The 17,013-nt window shown below is 38.2% G+C and overlaps 1 protein-coding gene across 3 annotated transcripts in view; it reads left to right on the top strand.

Moving 5' to 3' along the window:
• The window catches only part of LOC139571651 (alpha-actinin-2-like), a 107,960-nt gene that overhangs the window by 15,335 nt on the left and 75,612 nt on the right, over positions 1 to 17,013 (top strand). For all 3 annotated transcript variants that reach the window (XM_071394715.1, XM_071394713.1, XM_071394714.1), the window contains exons 2-6: positions 2,115 to 2,229; positions 2,567 to 2,686; positions 7,781 to 7,867; positions 10,826 to 10,913; positions 16,071 to 16,149. In XM_071394715.1, coding sequence (XP_071250816.1) covers positions 2,115 to 2,229; positions 2,567 to 2,686; positions 7,781 to 7,867; positions 10,826 to 10,913; positions 16,071 to 16,149 — 489 coding nt within the window. The remainder of the gene's footprint in view (positions 1 to 2,114; positions 2,230 to 2,566; positions 2,687 to 7,780; positions 7,868 to 10,825; positions 10,914 to 16,070; positions 16,150 to 17,013) is intronic.

Raw genomic sequence — 17,013 nt, forward strand, 5'->3', positions numbered from 1 at the left:
ACAGGTTATAACAGGAAAACACTGCTCTCTCTCCCCTCTATAACTACAGGTTATAACAGGAAAACACTGCTCTCTCTACCCTCTATAACTACAGGTTATAACAGGAAAACACTGCTCTCTCTACCCTCTATAACTACAGGTTATAACAGGAAAACACTGCTCTCTCTCCCCTCTATAACTACAGGTTATAACAGGAAAACACTGCTCTCTCTACCCTCTATAACTACAGGTTATAACAGGAAAACACTGCTCTCTCTACCCTCTATAACTACAGGTTATAACAGGAAAACACTGCTCTCTCTCCCCTCTATAACTACAGGTTATAACAGGAAAACACTGCTCTCTCTACCCTCTATAACTACAGGTTATAACAGGAAAACACTGCTCTCTCTACCCTCTATAACTACAGGTTATAACAGGAAAACACTGCTCTCTCTACCCTCTCTATAACTACAGGTTATAACAGAAAAACACTGCTCTCTCTACCCTCTATAACTACAGGTTATAACAGGAAAACACTGCTCTCTCTACTCTCTATAACTACAGGTTATAACAGGAAAACACTGCTCTCTCTACCCTCTCTATAACTACAGGTTATAACAGAAAAACACTGCTCTCTCTACCCTCTATAACTACAGGTTATAACACTGCTCTCTCTACCCTCTATAACTACAGGTTATAACAGGAAAACACTGCTCTCTCTACCCTCTATAACTACAGGTTATAACACTGCTCTCTCTACCCTCTGTTATAACTACAGGTTATAACAGGAAAACACTGCTCTCTCTACCCTCTATAACTACAGGTTATAACAGGAAAACACTGCTCTCTCTACCCTCTATAACTACAGGTTATAACAGGAAAACACTGCTCTCTCTACTCTCTATAACTACAGGTTATAACAGGAAAACACTGCTCTCTCTACCCTCTATAACTACAGGTTATAACAGGAAAACACTGCTCTCTCTACCCTCTATAACTACAGGTTATAACACTGCTCTCTCTACCCTCTATAACTACAGGTTATAACAGGAAAACACTGCTCTCTCTCCCCTCTATAACTACAGGTTATAACACTGCTCTCTCTACCCTCTATAACTACAGGTTATAACAGGAAAACACTGCTCTCTCTACCCTCTATAACTACAGGTTATAACACTGCTCTCTCTACCCTCTGTTATAACTACAGGTTATAACAGGAAAACACTGCTCTCTCTACCCTCTATAACTACAGGTTATAACAGGAAGACACTGCTCTCTCTACCCTCTATAACTACAGGTTATAACACTGCTCTCTCTACTCTCTATAACTACAGGTTATAACAGGAAAACACTGCTCTCTCTACCCTCTATAACTACAGGTTATAACACTGCTCTCTCTACCCTCTATAACTACAGGTTATAACAGGAAAACACTGCTCTCTCTACCCTCTATAACTACAGGTTATAACAGGAAAACACTGCTCTCTCTACCCTCTATAACTACAGGTTATAACACTGCTCTCTCTACCCTCTATAACTACAGGTTATAACAGGAAAACACTGCTCTCTCTACCCTCTATAACTACAGGTTATAACAGGAAAACACTGCTCTCTCTACCCTCTATAACTACAGGTTATAACACTGCTCTCTCTACCCTCTATAACTACAGGTTATAACAGGAAAACACTGCTCTCTCTACCCTCTATAACTACAGGTTATAACAGGAAGACACTGCTCTCTCTACCCTCTATAACTACAGGTTATAACACTGCTCTCTCTACCCTCTGTTATAACTACAGGTTATAACTACAGGTTATAACAGGAAAACACTGCTCTCTCTACCCTCTGTTATAACTACAGGTTATAGAGCTCAAAGCCATCACTCCATGCCATGTCCGTTGTCTGGTAAATTATACCCTAATAACGCTCTCTGACCACCGATTCATGGGTCTGAATGAATGGCCAGCTGTCTGTGCAACCAAGGCCCTTCCCAGTGTACTGTACACGGTAAAGTGTTGACATAGATCGCTTTGATTACAGAGAAAACTCCAAGAAACATGAAAGAGTCGGGCACCGGCCTAACCAGTATTAATTGGACTCGTTGTTTAGCCCGTCCATCTGTTGTGCTCAGACCTTTACAGCTTGGTGCAACTCTCACCTGAGAAAGGCCGGGACCGGGATCGAAAACATCGAGGAGGACTTCAGGAACGGACTGAAACTCATGCTGCTGCTGGAAGTCATTTCTGGTACATCTCACACCGTGTGTGTGTGTGTGTGTGTGTGTGTGTGTGTGTGTGTGTGTGTGTGTGTGTGTGTGTGTGTTTGTGTGTGTGTGTGTGTGTGTGCGTGCGTGCGAGCGTTTGTGCGTGTGTGTGTGTACGTGTGTGTGTGTGTGTGTGCAGATCTGTGTGTACGTGCCTGTGTGTGTGTGTGTGTGTGTGTGTGTGTGTGTGTGTGTGTGTGTGTGTGTGTGTGTGTGTGTGTGTGTGTGTGTGTGTGTGTGTGGCTATTAGTACCCACTGATAGCTAATCTGAAAGGTGTGTCCGATACGTCAATACAGCCACAGGTCTCCTCTTCCTCAGGTGAAAGACTTCCCAAACCAGACAGAGGGAAAATGCGCTTCCACAAGATTGCCAACGTCAACAAAGCTCTGGAGTACATCACCAGCAAAGGAGTCAAGCTGGTCTCCATTGGAGCTGAAGGTATAGTATAGTTCTATTTCACCACAGCTGAAGGTGTATTATAGTTCTATTACACCACAGCTGAAGGTGTATTATAGTTCTATTTCACCACAGCTGAAGGTATATTATAGTTCTATTACACCACAGCTGAAGGTGTATTATAGTTCTATTTCACCACAGCTGAAGGTATATTATAGTTCTATTTCACCACAGCTGAAGGTGTATTATAGTTCTATTTCACCACAGCTGAAGGTATATTATAGTTCTATTTCACCACAGCTGAAGGTATATTATAGTTCTATTACACCACAGCTGAAGGTGTATTATAGTTCTATTTCACCACAGCTGAAGGTATATTATAGATCTATTTCACCACAGCTGAAGGTATATTATAGATCTATTTCACCACAGTTGAAGGTATATTATAGTTATATTTCACCACAGCTGAAGGTATATTATAGTTCTATTTCACCACAGCTGAAGGTATATTATAGTTCTATTTCACCACAGCTGAAGGTATATTATAGTTCTATTACACCACAGCTGCAGGTATATTATAGTTATATTCCACCACAGCTGAAGGTATATTAGAGTTCTATTACACCACAGCTGAAGGTATATTATAGTTCTATTACACCACAGCTGCAGGTATATTATAGTTCTATTACACCACAGCTGAAGGTATATTATAGTTCTATTACACCACAGCTGCAGGTGTATTATAGTTCTATTTCACCACAGCTGAAGGTATATTATAGTTCTATTTCACCACAGCTGAAGGTATATTATAGTTCTATTTCACCACAGCTGAAGGTATATTATAGTTCTATTTCACCACAGCTGAAGGTATATTATAGTTCTATTTCACCACAGCTGAAGGTATATTATAGTTCTATTTCACCACAGCTGAAGGTATATTATAGTTCTATTACACCACAGCTGAAGGTATATTATAGTTCTATTTCACCACAGCTGAAGGTATATTATAGTTCTATTTCACAACAGCTGAAGGTATATTATAGTTCTATTTCACCACAGCTGAAGGTATATTATAGTTCTATTTCACCACAGCTGAAGGTATATTATAGTTCTATTTCACCACAGCTGAAGGTATATTATAGTTCTTTTTCACCACAGCTGAAGGTATATTATAGTTCTATTTCACCACAGCTGAAGGTATATTATAGTTCTATTTCACCACAGCTGAAGGTATATTATAGTTCTTTTTCACCACAGCTGAAGGTATATTATAGTTCTATTTCACCACAGCTGAAGGTATATTATAGTTCTATTTCACCACAGCTGAAGGTATATTATAGTTCTTTTTCACCACAGCTGAAGGTATATTATAGTTCTATTTCACCACAGCTGAAGGTATATTATAGTTCTATTTCACCACAGCTGAAGGTATATTATAGTTATTTTTCACCACAGCTGAAGGTATATTATAGTTCTATTTCACCACAGCTGAAGGTATATTATAGTTCTATTTCACCACAGCTGAAGGTATATTATAGTTCTTTTTCACCACAGCTGAAGGTATATTATAGTTCTATTTCACCACAGCTGAAGGTATATTATAGTTCTATTTCACCACAGCTGAAGGTATATTATAGTTCTTTTTCACCACAGCTGAAGGTATATTATAGTTCTATTTCACCACAGCTGAAGGTATATTATAGTTATTTTTCACCACAGCTGAAGGTATATTATAGTTCTTTTTCACCACAGCTGAAGGTATATTATAGTTCTATTTCACCACAGCTGAAGGTATATTATAGTTCTATTCCACCACAGCTGAAGGTATATTATAGTTCTATTTCACCACAGCTGAAGGTATATTATAGTTCTATTACACCACAGCTGAAGGTATATTATAGTTCTATTTCACCACAGCTGAAGGTATATTATAGTTCTATTACACCACAGCTGAAGGTATATTATAGTTCTATTACACCACAGCTGAAGGTATATTATAGTTCTATTACACCACAGCTGAAGGTATATTATAGTTCTATTTCACCACAGCTGAAGGTATATTATAGTTCTATTTCACCACAGCTGAAGGTATATTATAGTTCTATTTCACCACAGCTGAAGGTATATTATAGTTCTATTTCACCACAGCTGAAGGTATATTATAGTTCTATTTCACCACAGCTGAAGGTATATTATAGTTCTATTTCACCACAGCTGAAGGTATATTATAGTTCTATTTCACCACAGCTGAAGGTATATTATAGTTCTATTCCACCACAGCTGAAGGTATATTATAGTTCTATTTCACCACAGCTGAAGGTATATTATAGTTCTATTTCACCACAGCTGAAGGTATATTATAGTTCTATTTCACCACAGCTGAAGGTATATTATAGTTCTATTCCACCACAGCTGAAGGTATATTATAGTTCTATTTCACCACAGCTGAAGGTATATTATAGTTCTATTTCACCACAGCTGAAGGTATATTATAGTTCTATTTCACCACAGCTGAAGGTATATTATAGTTCTATTTCACCACAGCTGAAGGTATATTATAGTTCTATTACACCACAGCTGAAGGTGTATTATAGTTCTATTTCACCACAGCTGAAGGTATATTATAATTCTATTTCACCACAGCTGAAGGTATATTATAGTTCTATTTCACCACAGCTGAAGGTATATTATAGTTCTATTTCACCACAGCTGAAGGTATATTATAGTTCTATTCCACCACAGCTGAAGGTATATTATAGTTCTATTTCACCACAGCTGAAGGTATATTATAGTTCTATTTCACCACAGCTGAAGGTATATTATAGTTCTATTTCACCACAGCTGAAGGTATATTATAGTTCTATTCCACCACAGCTGAAGGTATATTATAGTTCTATTTCACCACAGCTGAAGGTATATTATAGTTCTATTTCACCACAGCTGAAGGTATATTATAGTTCTATTTCACCACAGCTGAAGGTATATTATAGTTCTATTTCACCACAGCTGAAGGTATATTATAGTTCTATTTCACAACAGCTGAAGGTATATTATAGTTCTATTTCACCACAGCTGAAGGTATATTATAGTTCTATTTCACCACAGCTGAAGGTATATTATAGTTCTATTTCACCACAGCTGAAGGTATAGTATAGTTCTATTACACCACAGCTGAAGGTATATTATAGTTCTATTTCACAACAGCTGAAGGTATATTATAGTTCTATTTCACCACAGCTGAAGGTATATTATAGTTCTATTTCACCACAGCTGAAGGTATATTATAGTTCTATTTCACCACAGCTGAAGGTATATTATAGTTCTATTTCACAACAGCTGAAGGTATATTATAGTTCTATTTCACCACAGCTAAAGGTATATTATAGTTCTATTTCACCACAGCTGAAGGTATATTATAGTTCTATTTCACCACAGCTGAAGGTATATTATAGTTCTATTTCACCACAGCTGAAGGTATATTATAGTTCTATTTCACCACAGCTGAAGGTATATTATAGTTCTATTTCACCACAGCTGAAGGTATATTATAGTTCTATTTCACCACAGCTGAAGGTATATTATAGTTCTTTTTCACCACAGCTGAAGGTATATTATAGTTCTTTTTCACCACAGCTGAAGGTATATTATAGTTCTATTACACCACAGCTGAAGGTATATTATAGTTCTATTACACCACAGCTGAAGGTATATTATAGTTCTATTTCACCACAGCTGAAGGTATATTATAGTTCTATTTCACCACAGCTGAAGGTATATTATAGTTCTATTTACCACAGCTGAAGGTATATTATAGTTCTATTTACCACAGCTGAAGGTATATTATAGTTCTATTTCACCACAGCTGAAGGTATATTATAGTTCTATTTACCACAGCTGAAGGTATATTATAGTTCTATTTACCACAGCTGAAGGTATATTATAGTTCTTTTTCACCACAGCTGAAGGTATATTATAGTTCTATTACACCACAGCTGAAGGTATATTATAGTTCTATTACACCACAGCTGAAGGTATATTATAGTTCTATTTACCACAGCTGAAGGTATATTATAGTTCTATTTCACCACAGCTGAAGGTATATTATAGTTCTATTTCACCACAGCTGAAGGTATATTATAGTTCTATTTCACCACAGCTGAAGGTATATTATAGTTCTATTTCACCACAGCTGAAGGTATATTATAGTTCTATTTCACCACAGCTGAAGGTATATTATAGTTCTATTACACCACAGCTGAAGGTATATTATAGTTCTATTTCACCACAGCTGAAGGTATATTATAGTTCTATTTCACCACAGCTGAAGGTATATTATAGTTCTATTTCACCACAGCTGAAGGTATATTATAGTTCTATTACACCACAGCTGAAGGTGTATTATAGTTCTATTTCACCACAGCTGAAGGTATATTATAGTTCTATTTCACCACAGCTGAAGGTATATTATAGTTCTATTTCACCACAGCTGAAGGTATATTATAGTTCTATTTCACCACAACTGAAGGTATATTATAGTTCTATTTACCACAGCTGAAGGTATATTATAGTTCTACTACAGTCCACAAAAAAACTGGAGTACAAACAGAACGGGGAGAGCATCGACATCTACAGTATCTGCCAAAACACAGCAGTAATTACTATACTGTATACTACAGTTTTCTTTTTTTTTTATACTATGGTAACTGTAAGTATTACTGAATACTACAGTAAATACTATAGTATTCACTGCAGGGTTTTTGTGGACTTTAGTCCACAGAACCACTACAGCGAATACTATAGTATTTATACCATAGAATACTGTAGTATTTATACCATAGAATGCTATAGCATTTATTTATGTATTCTGTGTGACATTTAATATTGCTTGTAATTTGTATTACAGTATATTATAGAGACCATCCAATAAGACAAACTTAATGGAGGAATAGAAAACACACGGACCTGGTTGATAAAGACCAGGACTTCTCCATGACTACTGTATTACTGACCTGTTTCTCCTGCAGAGATTGTGGATGGAAACATCCATGACTACTGCATTACTGACCTGTTTCTCCTGCAGAGATTGTGGATGGAAACATCCACGACTACTGCATTACTGACCTGTTTCTCCTGCAGAGATTGTGGATGGAAACATTAAGATGACTCTGGGAATGATCTGGACCATCATCCTGCGATTCGCCATCCAAGACATCTCAGTGGAAGGTTAGTTAATATAGTCATGTAGTTATAGTGTATAGTATGTTATCTCCATGGAAGGTTAGTTAATATAGTCAGGTAGTTATAGTGTATAGTATGTTATCTCCATGGAAGGTTAGTTAATATAGTCATGTAGTTATAGTGTATAGTATGTTATCTCCATGGAAGGTTAGTTAATATAGTCATGTAGTTATAGTGTATAGTATGTTATCTCCATGGAAGGTTAGTTAATACAGTCAGGTAGTTATAGTGTATAGTATGTTATCTCCATGGAAGGTTAGTTAATATAGTCATGTAATTATAGTATTATGTATAGTATGTTATCTCCATGGAAGGTTAGTTAATATAGTCATGTAGTTATAGTGTATAGTATGTTATCTCCATGGAAGGTTAGTTAATACAGTCAGGTAGTTATAGTGTATAGTATGTTATCTCCATGGAAGGTTAGTTAATATAGCCATGTAGTTATAGTGGTATGTATAGTATGTTATCTCCATGGAAGGTTAGTTAATACAGTCATGTAGTTATAGTGTATAGTATGTTATCTCCATGGAAGGTTAGTTAATACAGTCAGGTAGTTATAGTGTATAGTATGTTATCTCCATGGAAGGTTAGTTAATATAGCCATGTAGTTATAGTGGTATGTATAGTATGTTATCTCCATGGAAGGTTAGTTAATATAGTCATGTAGTTATAGTGTATAGTATGTTATCTCCATGGAAGGTTAGTTAATATAGTCATGTAGTTATAGTGTATAGTATGTTATCTCCATGGAAGGTTAGTTAATATAGTCATGTAGTTATAGTGTATAGTGTGTTATCTCCATGGAAGGTTAGTTAATATAGTCATGTAGTTATAGTGTATAGTATGTTATCTCCATGGAAGGTTAGTTAATACAGTCATGTAGTTATAGTGGTATGTATAGTATGTTATCTCCATGGAAGGTTAGTTAATACAGTCAGGTAGTTATAGTGTATAGTATGTTATCTCCATGGAAGGTTAGTTAATATAGTCATGTAGTTATAGTGTATAGTATGTTATCTCCATGGAAGGTTAGTTAATACAGTCAGGTAGTTATAGTGTATAGTATGTTATCTCCATGGAAGGTTAGTTAATATAGTCATGTAGTTATAGTGTATAGTATGTTATCTCCATGGAAGGTTAGTTAATACAGTCAGGTAGTTATAGTGTATAGTATGTTATCTCCATGGAAGGTTAGTTAATATAGCCATGTAGTTATAGTGGTATGTATAGTATGTTATCTCCATGGAAGGTTAGTTAATACAGTCATGTAGTTATAGTGTATAGTATGTTATCTCCATGGAAGGTTAGTTAATATAGCCATGTAGTTATAGTGGTATGTATAGTATGTTATCTCCATGGAAGGTTAGTTAATATAGCCATGTAGTTATAGTGTATAGTATGTTATCTCCATGGAAGGTTAGTTAATATAGTCATGTAGTTATAGTGGTATGTATAGTATGTTATCTCCATGGAAGGTTAGTTAATATAGTCATGTAGTTATAGTGTATAGTATGTTATCTCCATGGAAGGTTAGTTAATACAGTCAGGTAGTTATAGTGTATAGTATGTTATCTCCATGGAAGGTTAGTTAATATAGTCATGTAGTTATAGTGGTATGTATAGTATGTTATCTCCATGGAAGGTTAGTTAATATAGTCATGTAGTTATAGTGTATAGTATGTTATCTCCATGGAAGGTTAGTTAATATAGTCATGTAGTTATAGTGTATAGTATGTTATCTCCATGGAAGGTTAGTTAATACAGTCAGGTAGTTATAGTGTATAGTATGTTATCTCCATGGAAGGTTAGTTAATACAGTCATGTAGTTATAGTGGTATGTATAGTATGTTATCTCCATGGAAGGTTAGTTAATATAGTCAGGTAGTTATATGGGAGGAAAACCTCTAACACCAGGTCCTATTGGACTGTATGTGCTATTCATTAATTAGACATTAGAACACATCAGGCCAGTTTCATGAATTAGATATTAGAACACATCAGGCCAGTTTCCTGAATTAGACATTAGAACACATCAGGCCAGTTTCATGAATTAGATATTAGAACACATCAGGCCAGTTTCCTGAATTAGACATTAGAACACATCAGGCCAGTTTCCTGAATTAGACATTAGAACACATCAGGCCAGTTTCATTAATTAGATATTAGAACACATCAGGCCATTTTCATGAATTAGACATTAGAACACATCAGGCCAGTTTCATGAATTAGACATTAGAACACATCAGGCCAGTTTCATGAATTAGACATTAGAACACATCAGGCCAGTTTCATGAATTAGACATTAGAACACATCAGGCCAGTTTCATGAATTAGACATTAGAACACATCAGGCCATTTTCATGAATTAGACATTAGAACACATCAGGCCATTTTCATCAATTAGACATTAGAACACATCAGGCCAGTTTCATGAATTAGACATTAGAACACATCAGGCCAGTTTCATGAATTAGACATTAGAACACATCAGGCCAGTTTCCTGAATTAGACATTAGAACACATCAGGCCAGTTTCATGAATTAGACATTAGAACACATCAGGCCAGTTTCATGAATTAGACATTAGAACACATCAGGCCAGTTTCATGAATTAGACATTAGAACACATCAGGCCAGTTTCATGAATTAGACATTAGAACACATCAGGCCAGTTTCATGAATTAGACATTAGAACACATCAGGCCAGTTTCCTGCACCCAGATTTCAGACTAGTCTTGGACCAAAAAGCATCAATGTGAGATTCTCCATTAAAAGTGCATCTTAGTCCTGGACTAGTCTGTGTCTGGGAAACCGTCCCGTAATGAATGTGGCTGTCGTAGAATAACAGCTTACAGCACATAACATGGATCTTCAGAGTGTTTGATAGAGCCAGGACTCTACGGTTGTCACACAATAAACAACACAATGTTCTCTCCTGTAGAAACCTCTGCTAAGGAGGGTCTTCTTCTATGGTGCCAGAGAAAGACTGCCCCCTACAGGAATGTCAATATCCAGAACTTCCATGTCAAGTGAGTCCATTTACTGAGTGAGATTCAAGACCCATCACAGCCTTGTAAATGGTTGTCTATTTGTGTCTGTGTTTTTAATATTTTATAAAAAGGGTTTAAAAATACATTTCTGAATGCAAAGTAAAGGAATCAACATTTTGTCAGTGATGTGTTTTTAATCCTTCAGACATGTACATTCCCCTTCTCTGCCTGCAAAGAGAGAGAGAGAGAGAGAGAGAGGGGAAAAGGAGGGAGGGAAAGAGGAGGAGAGAGAGAGAGGGAGGGAAAGAGGAGGAGATAGAGAGAGGGAGGGAAAGAGGAGGAAAAGGAGAAAGAGAGAGGGAGGGAAAGAGGAGGAGAGAGAAAGAGGGAGGGAAAGAGGAGGAGATAGAGAGAGGGAGGGAAAGAGGAGGAGAGAGAAAGAGGGAGGGAAAGAGGAGGAGATAGAGAGAGGGAGGGAAAGAGGAGGAGAGAGAAAGAGGGAGGGAAAGAGGAGGAGATAGAGGGAGGGAAAGAGGAGGAGAGAGAAAGAGGGAGGGAAAGAGGAGGAGATAGAGAGAGGGAGGGAAAGAGGAGGAGATAGAGAGAGGGAGGGAAAGAGGAGGAGATAGAGAGAGGGAGGGAAAGAGGAGGAAACGGACAGAGAGAGAGGGAGGGAAAGAGGGAAAGAGGGAAAGAAGGGGGGGGGAGAGGGAGGGAAAGAGGAGGAGAGAGAAAGAGGGAGGGAAAGAGAGGAGATAGAGAGAGGGAGGGAAAGAGGAGGAGATAGAGAGAGGGAGGGAAAGAGGAGGAGATAGAGAGAGGGAGGGAAAGAGGAGGAGAGAGAAAGAGGGAGGGAAAGAGGAGGAGATAGAGAGAGGGAGGGAAAGAGGAGGAGAGAGAAAGAGGGAGGGAAAGAGGAGGAGATAGAGAGAGGTAGGGAAAGAGGAGGAGAGAGAAAGAGGGAGGGAAAGAGGAGGAGAGAGAAAGAGGGAGGGAAAGAGGAGGAGATAGAGAGAGGGAGGGAAAGAGGAGGAGATAGAGAGAGGGAGGGAAAGAGGAGGAGATAGAGAGAGGGAGGGAAAGAGGAGGAGATAGAGAGAGGGAGGGAAAGAGGAGGAGATAGAGAGAGGGAGGGAAATAGGAGGAAAAGGAGAAAGAGAGAGGGAGGGAAAGAGGGAAAGAGGGAAAGAGGAGGAGAGAGAGGGAGGGAAAGAGGGAAAGAGGGAAAGAGGAGGAGAGAGAGATGCGTGTTAATTCAATGTTAATCAGCAGTCCAGCCAGTCCAATAAATGCTTACGTTTCCCCATTTAAGATCAGGTCTTTAAAAAGACTCTGCTTTGCCATTCGTTGGTTGTGATTAAATCTGATAAAGGCCCAATGCAGTCAAAATGTAGTTTTTCCCCCCCTGTGTTTTGTATCATATTGTACAACAGCTGATGAAACTAACACTGTAAAAGTGTGAAAACATTTGATCAGTATTATTTCCTGCTAGTTGATTGGTTGAAAGTACAATCTACACAGAACCTTCTCATCAGCAGGTTTTACATGGGCGGGAGTCTCGGCTTGCCTGGTGACATCACCAGGCGGTAAATTGGTTTAACAGACCAATTAGAAAGAGAGTTCCAAACCTATCTACCAATAACAGCTAGTTTCCAGTTTTCCTCCTCCTCACTCAGACCATTCACAGAGAGTCCTAGACAAAATCTGCTTGAGAATATTTTTTTTTTGCAACAACAAAAAATGTATATTTTGTCCATTTCAATGGAAAACTAGTACAGTAAGGTTCTTAATTGTTACCCAGAAAAGATTTGATATTGATATAAAAACGGCTGCACTGGGCCTTTAACTGCTGGGTAGAAGCCTCTTCCCGGACCAATCACAGCGCCTTGATGTCAGTCTGGAGAAGCACACCCATCCATTTGATTGGACCAATCAAAGTGCCTTGATGTCAGTCTGGAGAAGCACACCCATCCATTTGATTGGACCAATCAAAGTGCCTTGATGTCAGTCTGGAGAAGCACACCCATCCATTTGATTGGACCAATCACAGTGCATGGATGTCAGTCTGGAGAAGCACACCCATCCATTTGATTGGACCAATCAAAGTGCCTTGATGTCAGTCTGGAGAACCACACCCATCCATTTGATTGGACCAATCAAAGTGCCTTGATGTCAGTCTGGAGAAGCACACCCATCCATTTGATTGGACCAATCAAAGTGCCTTGATGTCAGTCTGGAGAAGCACACCCATCCATTTGATTGGACCAATCACAGTGCATGGATGTCAGTCTGGAGAAGCACAACCATCCATTTGATTGGACCAATCACAGTGCAAGGATGTCAGTCTGGAGAAGCACACCCATCCATTTGATTGGACAGAGCAGTCTACTATAAAGGGTTGTACTCTTTACTGATGATTTGTCACCAGACATGGTTTGTTTACCTTTCTACCGGTTGTGGCTAGATGGAGTAGGCCTACAGCGCCAACTAGTGGTCGCGTCGGGAACAACAGCTGTTGACAACTGTAGCGTTGTAGCTAACCCTTTTCCTAACCTTAACCTCATTCTCCTAACCTTAACCTCATTCTCCTAACCTTAACCTCATTCTCCTTACCTGCTATCTTAAATCACCTAACCTGCTGTGTTAATTATCCTAACCTGCTATGTTAATTATCCTAACCTGCTATGTTAATTATCATAATCTGCTATGTTAATTATCCTAACCTGCTGTGTTAATTATCCTAACCTGCTATGTTAATTATCCTAACCTGCTATGTTAATTATCCTAACCTGTTATGTTAATTATCCTAACCTTAACCTCATCCTCCTAACCTTAACCTCATTATCCTAACCAGCCATGTTAATTGTCCTAACCTGCTATCTTAAATCACCTAACCTGCTATGTTAATTATACTAACCTGCTATGTTAATTATACTAACCTGCTATGTTAATTATCCTAACCTGCCATGTTTATTATACTAACCTGCTATGTTAATTATCCTAACCTGTTATGTTAATTATCCTAACCTTAACCTCATCCTCCTAACCTTAACCTCATTATCCTAACCAGCCATGTTAATTGTCCTAACCTGCTATCTTAAATCACCTAACCTGCTATGTTAATTATACTAACCTGCTATGTTAATTATACTAACCTGCTATGTTAATTATCCTAACCTGCCATGTTTATTATACTAACCTGCTATGTTAATTATCCTAATCTGCTATGTTAATTATCCTACCATGCTATGTTAATTATCCTAACCTGCCACGTTAATTATCCTAACCTGTTATGTTAATTATCCCAACCTGCCATGTTTATTATACTAACCTGTTATGTTAATTATCCTAACCTGCTATGTTAATTATCCTAACCTGCCATGTTAATTATCCTAACCTGTTATGTTAATTATCCCAACCTGCCATGTTAATTATCCTAACCTGCTATGTTAATTATCCTAACATGCTATGTTAATTATCCTAACCTGCTATGTTAATTATCCTAACCTGTTATGTTAATTATCCTAACCTGCTATGTGAATTATCCTTACCTGCTATGTTAATTATCCTAACCTGCTATGTTAATTATCCTAACCTGCTATGTCCTAACCTGCCATGTTAATTATCCTAACCTGCCATGTTAATTATCCTAACCTGCTATGTTAATTATCCTAACATGCTATGTTAATTATCCTAACCTGCTATGTTAATTATCCTAACCTGTTATGTTAATTATCCTAACCTGCTATGTGAATTATCCTAACCTGCTATGTTAATTATCCTAACCTGCTATGTCCTAACCTGCCATGTTAATTATCCTAACCTGCCATGTTAATTATCCTAACCTGCTATGTTAATTATCCTAACCTGCCATGTTAATTATCCTAACCTGCTATGTTAATTATCCTAACCTGCTATGTTAATTATCCTAACCTGCCATGTTAATTATCCTAACCTGCTATGTTAATTATCCTAACCTGCCATGTTAATTATCCTAACCTGCTATGTTAATTATCCTAACCTGCTATGTTAATTATCCTAACCTGCCATGTTAATTATCCTAACCTGCTATGTTAATTATCCTTACCTGCTATGTTAATTATCCTAACCTGCTATGTTAATTATCCTAACCTGCCATGTTAATTATCCTAACCTGCTATGTTAATTATCCTAACCTGCCATGTTAATTATCCTAACCTGCCATGTTAATTATCCTAACCTGCCATGTTAATTATCCTAACCTGCCATGTTAATTATCCTAACCTGCCATGTTAATTATCCTAACCTGCTATGTTAATTATCCTAACCTGCCATGTTAATTATCCTAACCTGCCATGTTAATTATCCTAACCTGTTATGTTAATTATCCTAACCTGCCATGTTAATTATCCTAACCTGTTATGTTAATTATCCTAACCTGCCATGTTAATTATCCTAACCTGTTATGTTAATTATCCCAACCTGCCATGTTATTTATTCTAACCTGATATGTTAATTATCCTAACCTGCTATGTTAATTATCCTAACCTGCCATGTTAATTATCCTAACCTGCCATGTTAATTATCCTAACCTGCCATGTTAATTATCCTTACCTGCTATGTTAATTATCCTTACCTGCCATGTTAATTATCCTAACCTTAACCTCATCCTCCTAACCTGCTATGTTAATTATCCTAATCTGCTATGTTAATTATCCTAACCTGCCATGTTAATTATCCTTACCTGCCATGTTATTTATTCTAACCTGCTATGTTAATTATCCTTACCTGCAATGTTAATTATCCTAACCTTAACCTCATCCTCCTAACCTGCTATGTTAATTATCCTAATCTGCTATGTTAATTATCCTAACCTGCTATGTTAATTATCCTAACCTGCCGTGTAAACAAACCATTTGTGGCAACAAAGTATCATCAGTATCACCACACCTGCACCTATCAGACTGAGAACCAATGAACACAAAGCTTTTATAGGAAGTCAAATTTAATTGGCCCTTGACCTTAGAAGACTGTTAGATAAAGGCATTTTAATTGGCTGTTGACGTGGCGACCCACTGTGACGATGTGATTCTCTCCCCCTGGTTGGCTGTTGACGTGGCGACCCACTGTGACGATGTGATTCTCTCCCCCTGGTTGGCTGTTGACGTGGCGACCCACTGTGACGATGTGATTCTCTCCCCCTGGTTGGCTGTGAAGCTGGAAGGACGGCCTTGCGTTGTGTGCCCTGATACACAGACACCGTCCTGACCTCATCGACTATGCCAAGCTCAACAAGGTCTCTGTGTGGTGTGGCCTGATGCATGCTGGTCTAGGACTGGCTGAGTGCCAGTCTGGTTGTGCCATCAGGCCAACTCCTTGTCACTCATTGTCATGGTATGATGACACAAATAGACTGGCACTCAGGCTAGTCTGGTCCAAGACCTGGGCTGAAGTGCATGATGGGAGATGCAGCCGCCAACCACCACACTAACCCAACTGCCCTGTTTACTACATAGGAATTCACTCAGGGTTAGCCCACGGTTAGCCCATACCAGAGCAGGGTTGGCCTTCACACTGCTGAGCAGAACAGGGTTAGCCTATACCAGAGCAGGGTTAGCCTTGACACTGCTGAGCAGAACAGGGTTAGCCCATACCAGAGCAGGGTTAGCCTATACCAGAACAGGGTTAGCCTTGACACTGCTGAGCAGATCAGGGTTAGCCCATACCAGAACAGGGTTAGCCTTCACATTGCTGAGCAGAACAGGGTTAGCCTTGACACTGCTGAGCAGATCAGGGTTAGCCCATACCAGAGCAGGGTTGGCTCATACCAAAACATACCAAAGAGATAATGACTATATAAACCGAGTTATAATGACTATATAAACCGAACTATAACGACTGTATAAACCAAGCCAGGAGAAAAATCCTGCAGCAACAGGAAATAGGAATTATTATGTGGTTAATAATTAATGGATATTTTTGTAGGGGTTGATACATTTTTCAAGTCTTACAGTTTAAAGTGGAAATTACAAACTTTAGAAGCTTTGTTAAATCTTTAATACACTACAAGTTTGCATTTTCTGCCAAGCAGGAAAATTCTCTGCGACAATAGAATGATCAAATTAAGACAGTACATCTGTAGCTGTTGGTAATCCACAAG

This window comes from Salvelinus alpinus, chromosome 3, assembly GCF_045679555.1.
Source record: "Salvelinus alpinus chromosome 3, SLU_Salpinus.1, whole genome shotgun sequence".
Lineage (NCBI taxonomy): Eukaryota > Metazoa > Chordata > Actinopteri > Salmoniformes > Salmonidae > Salvelinus > Salvelinus alpinus.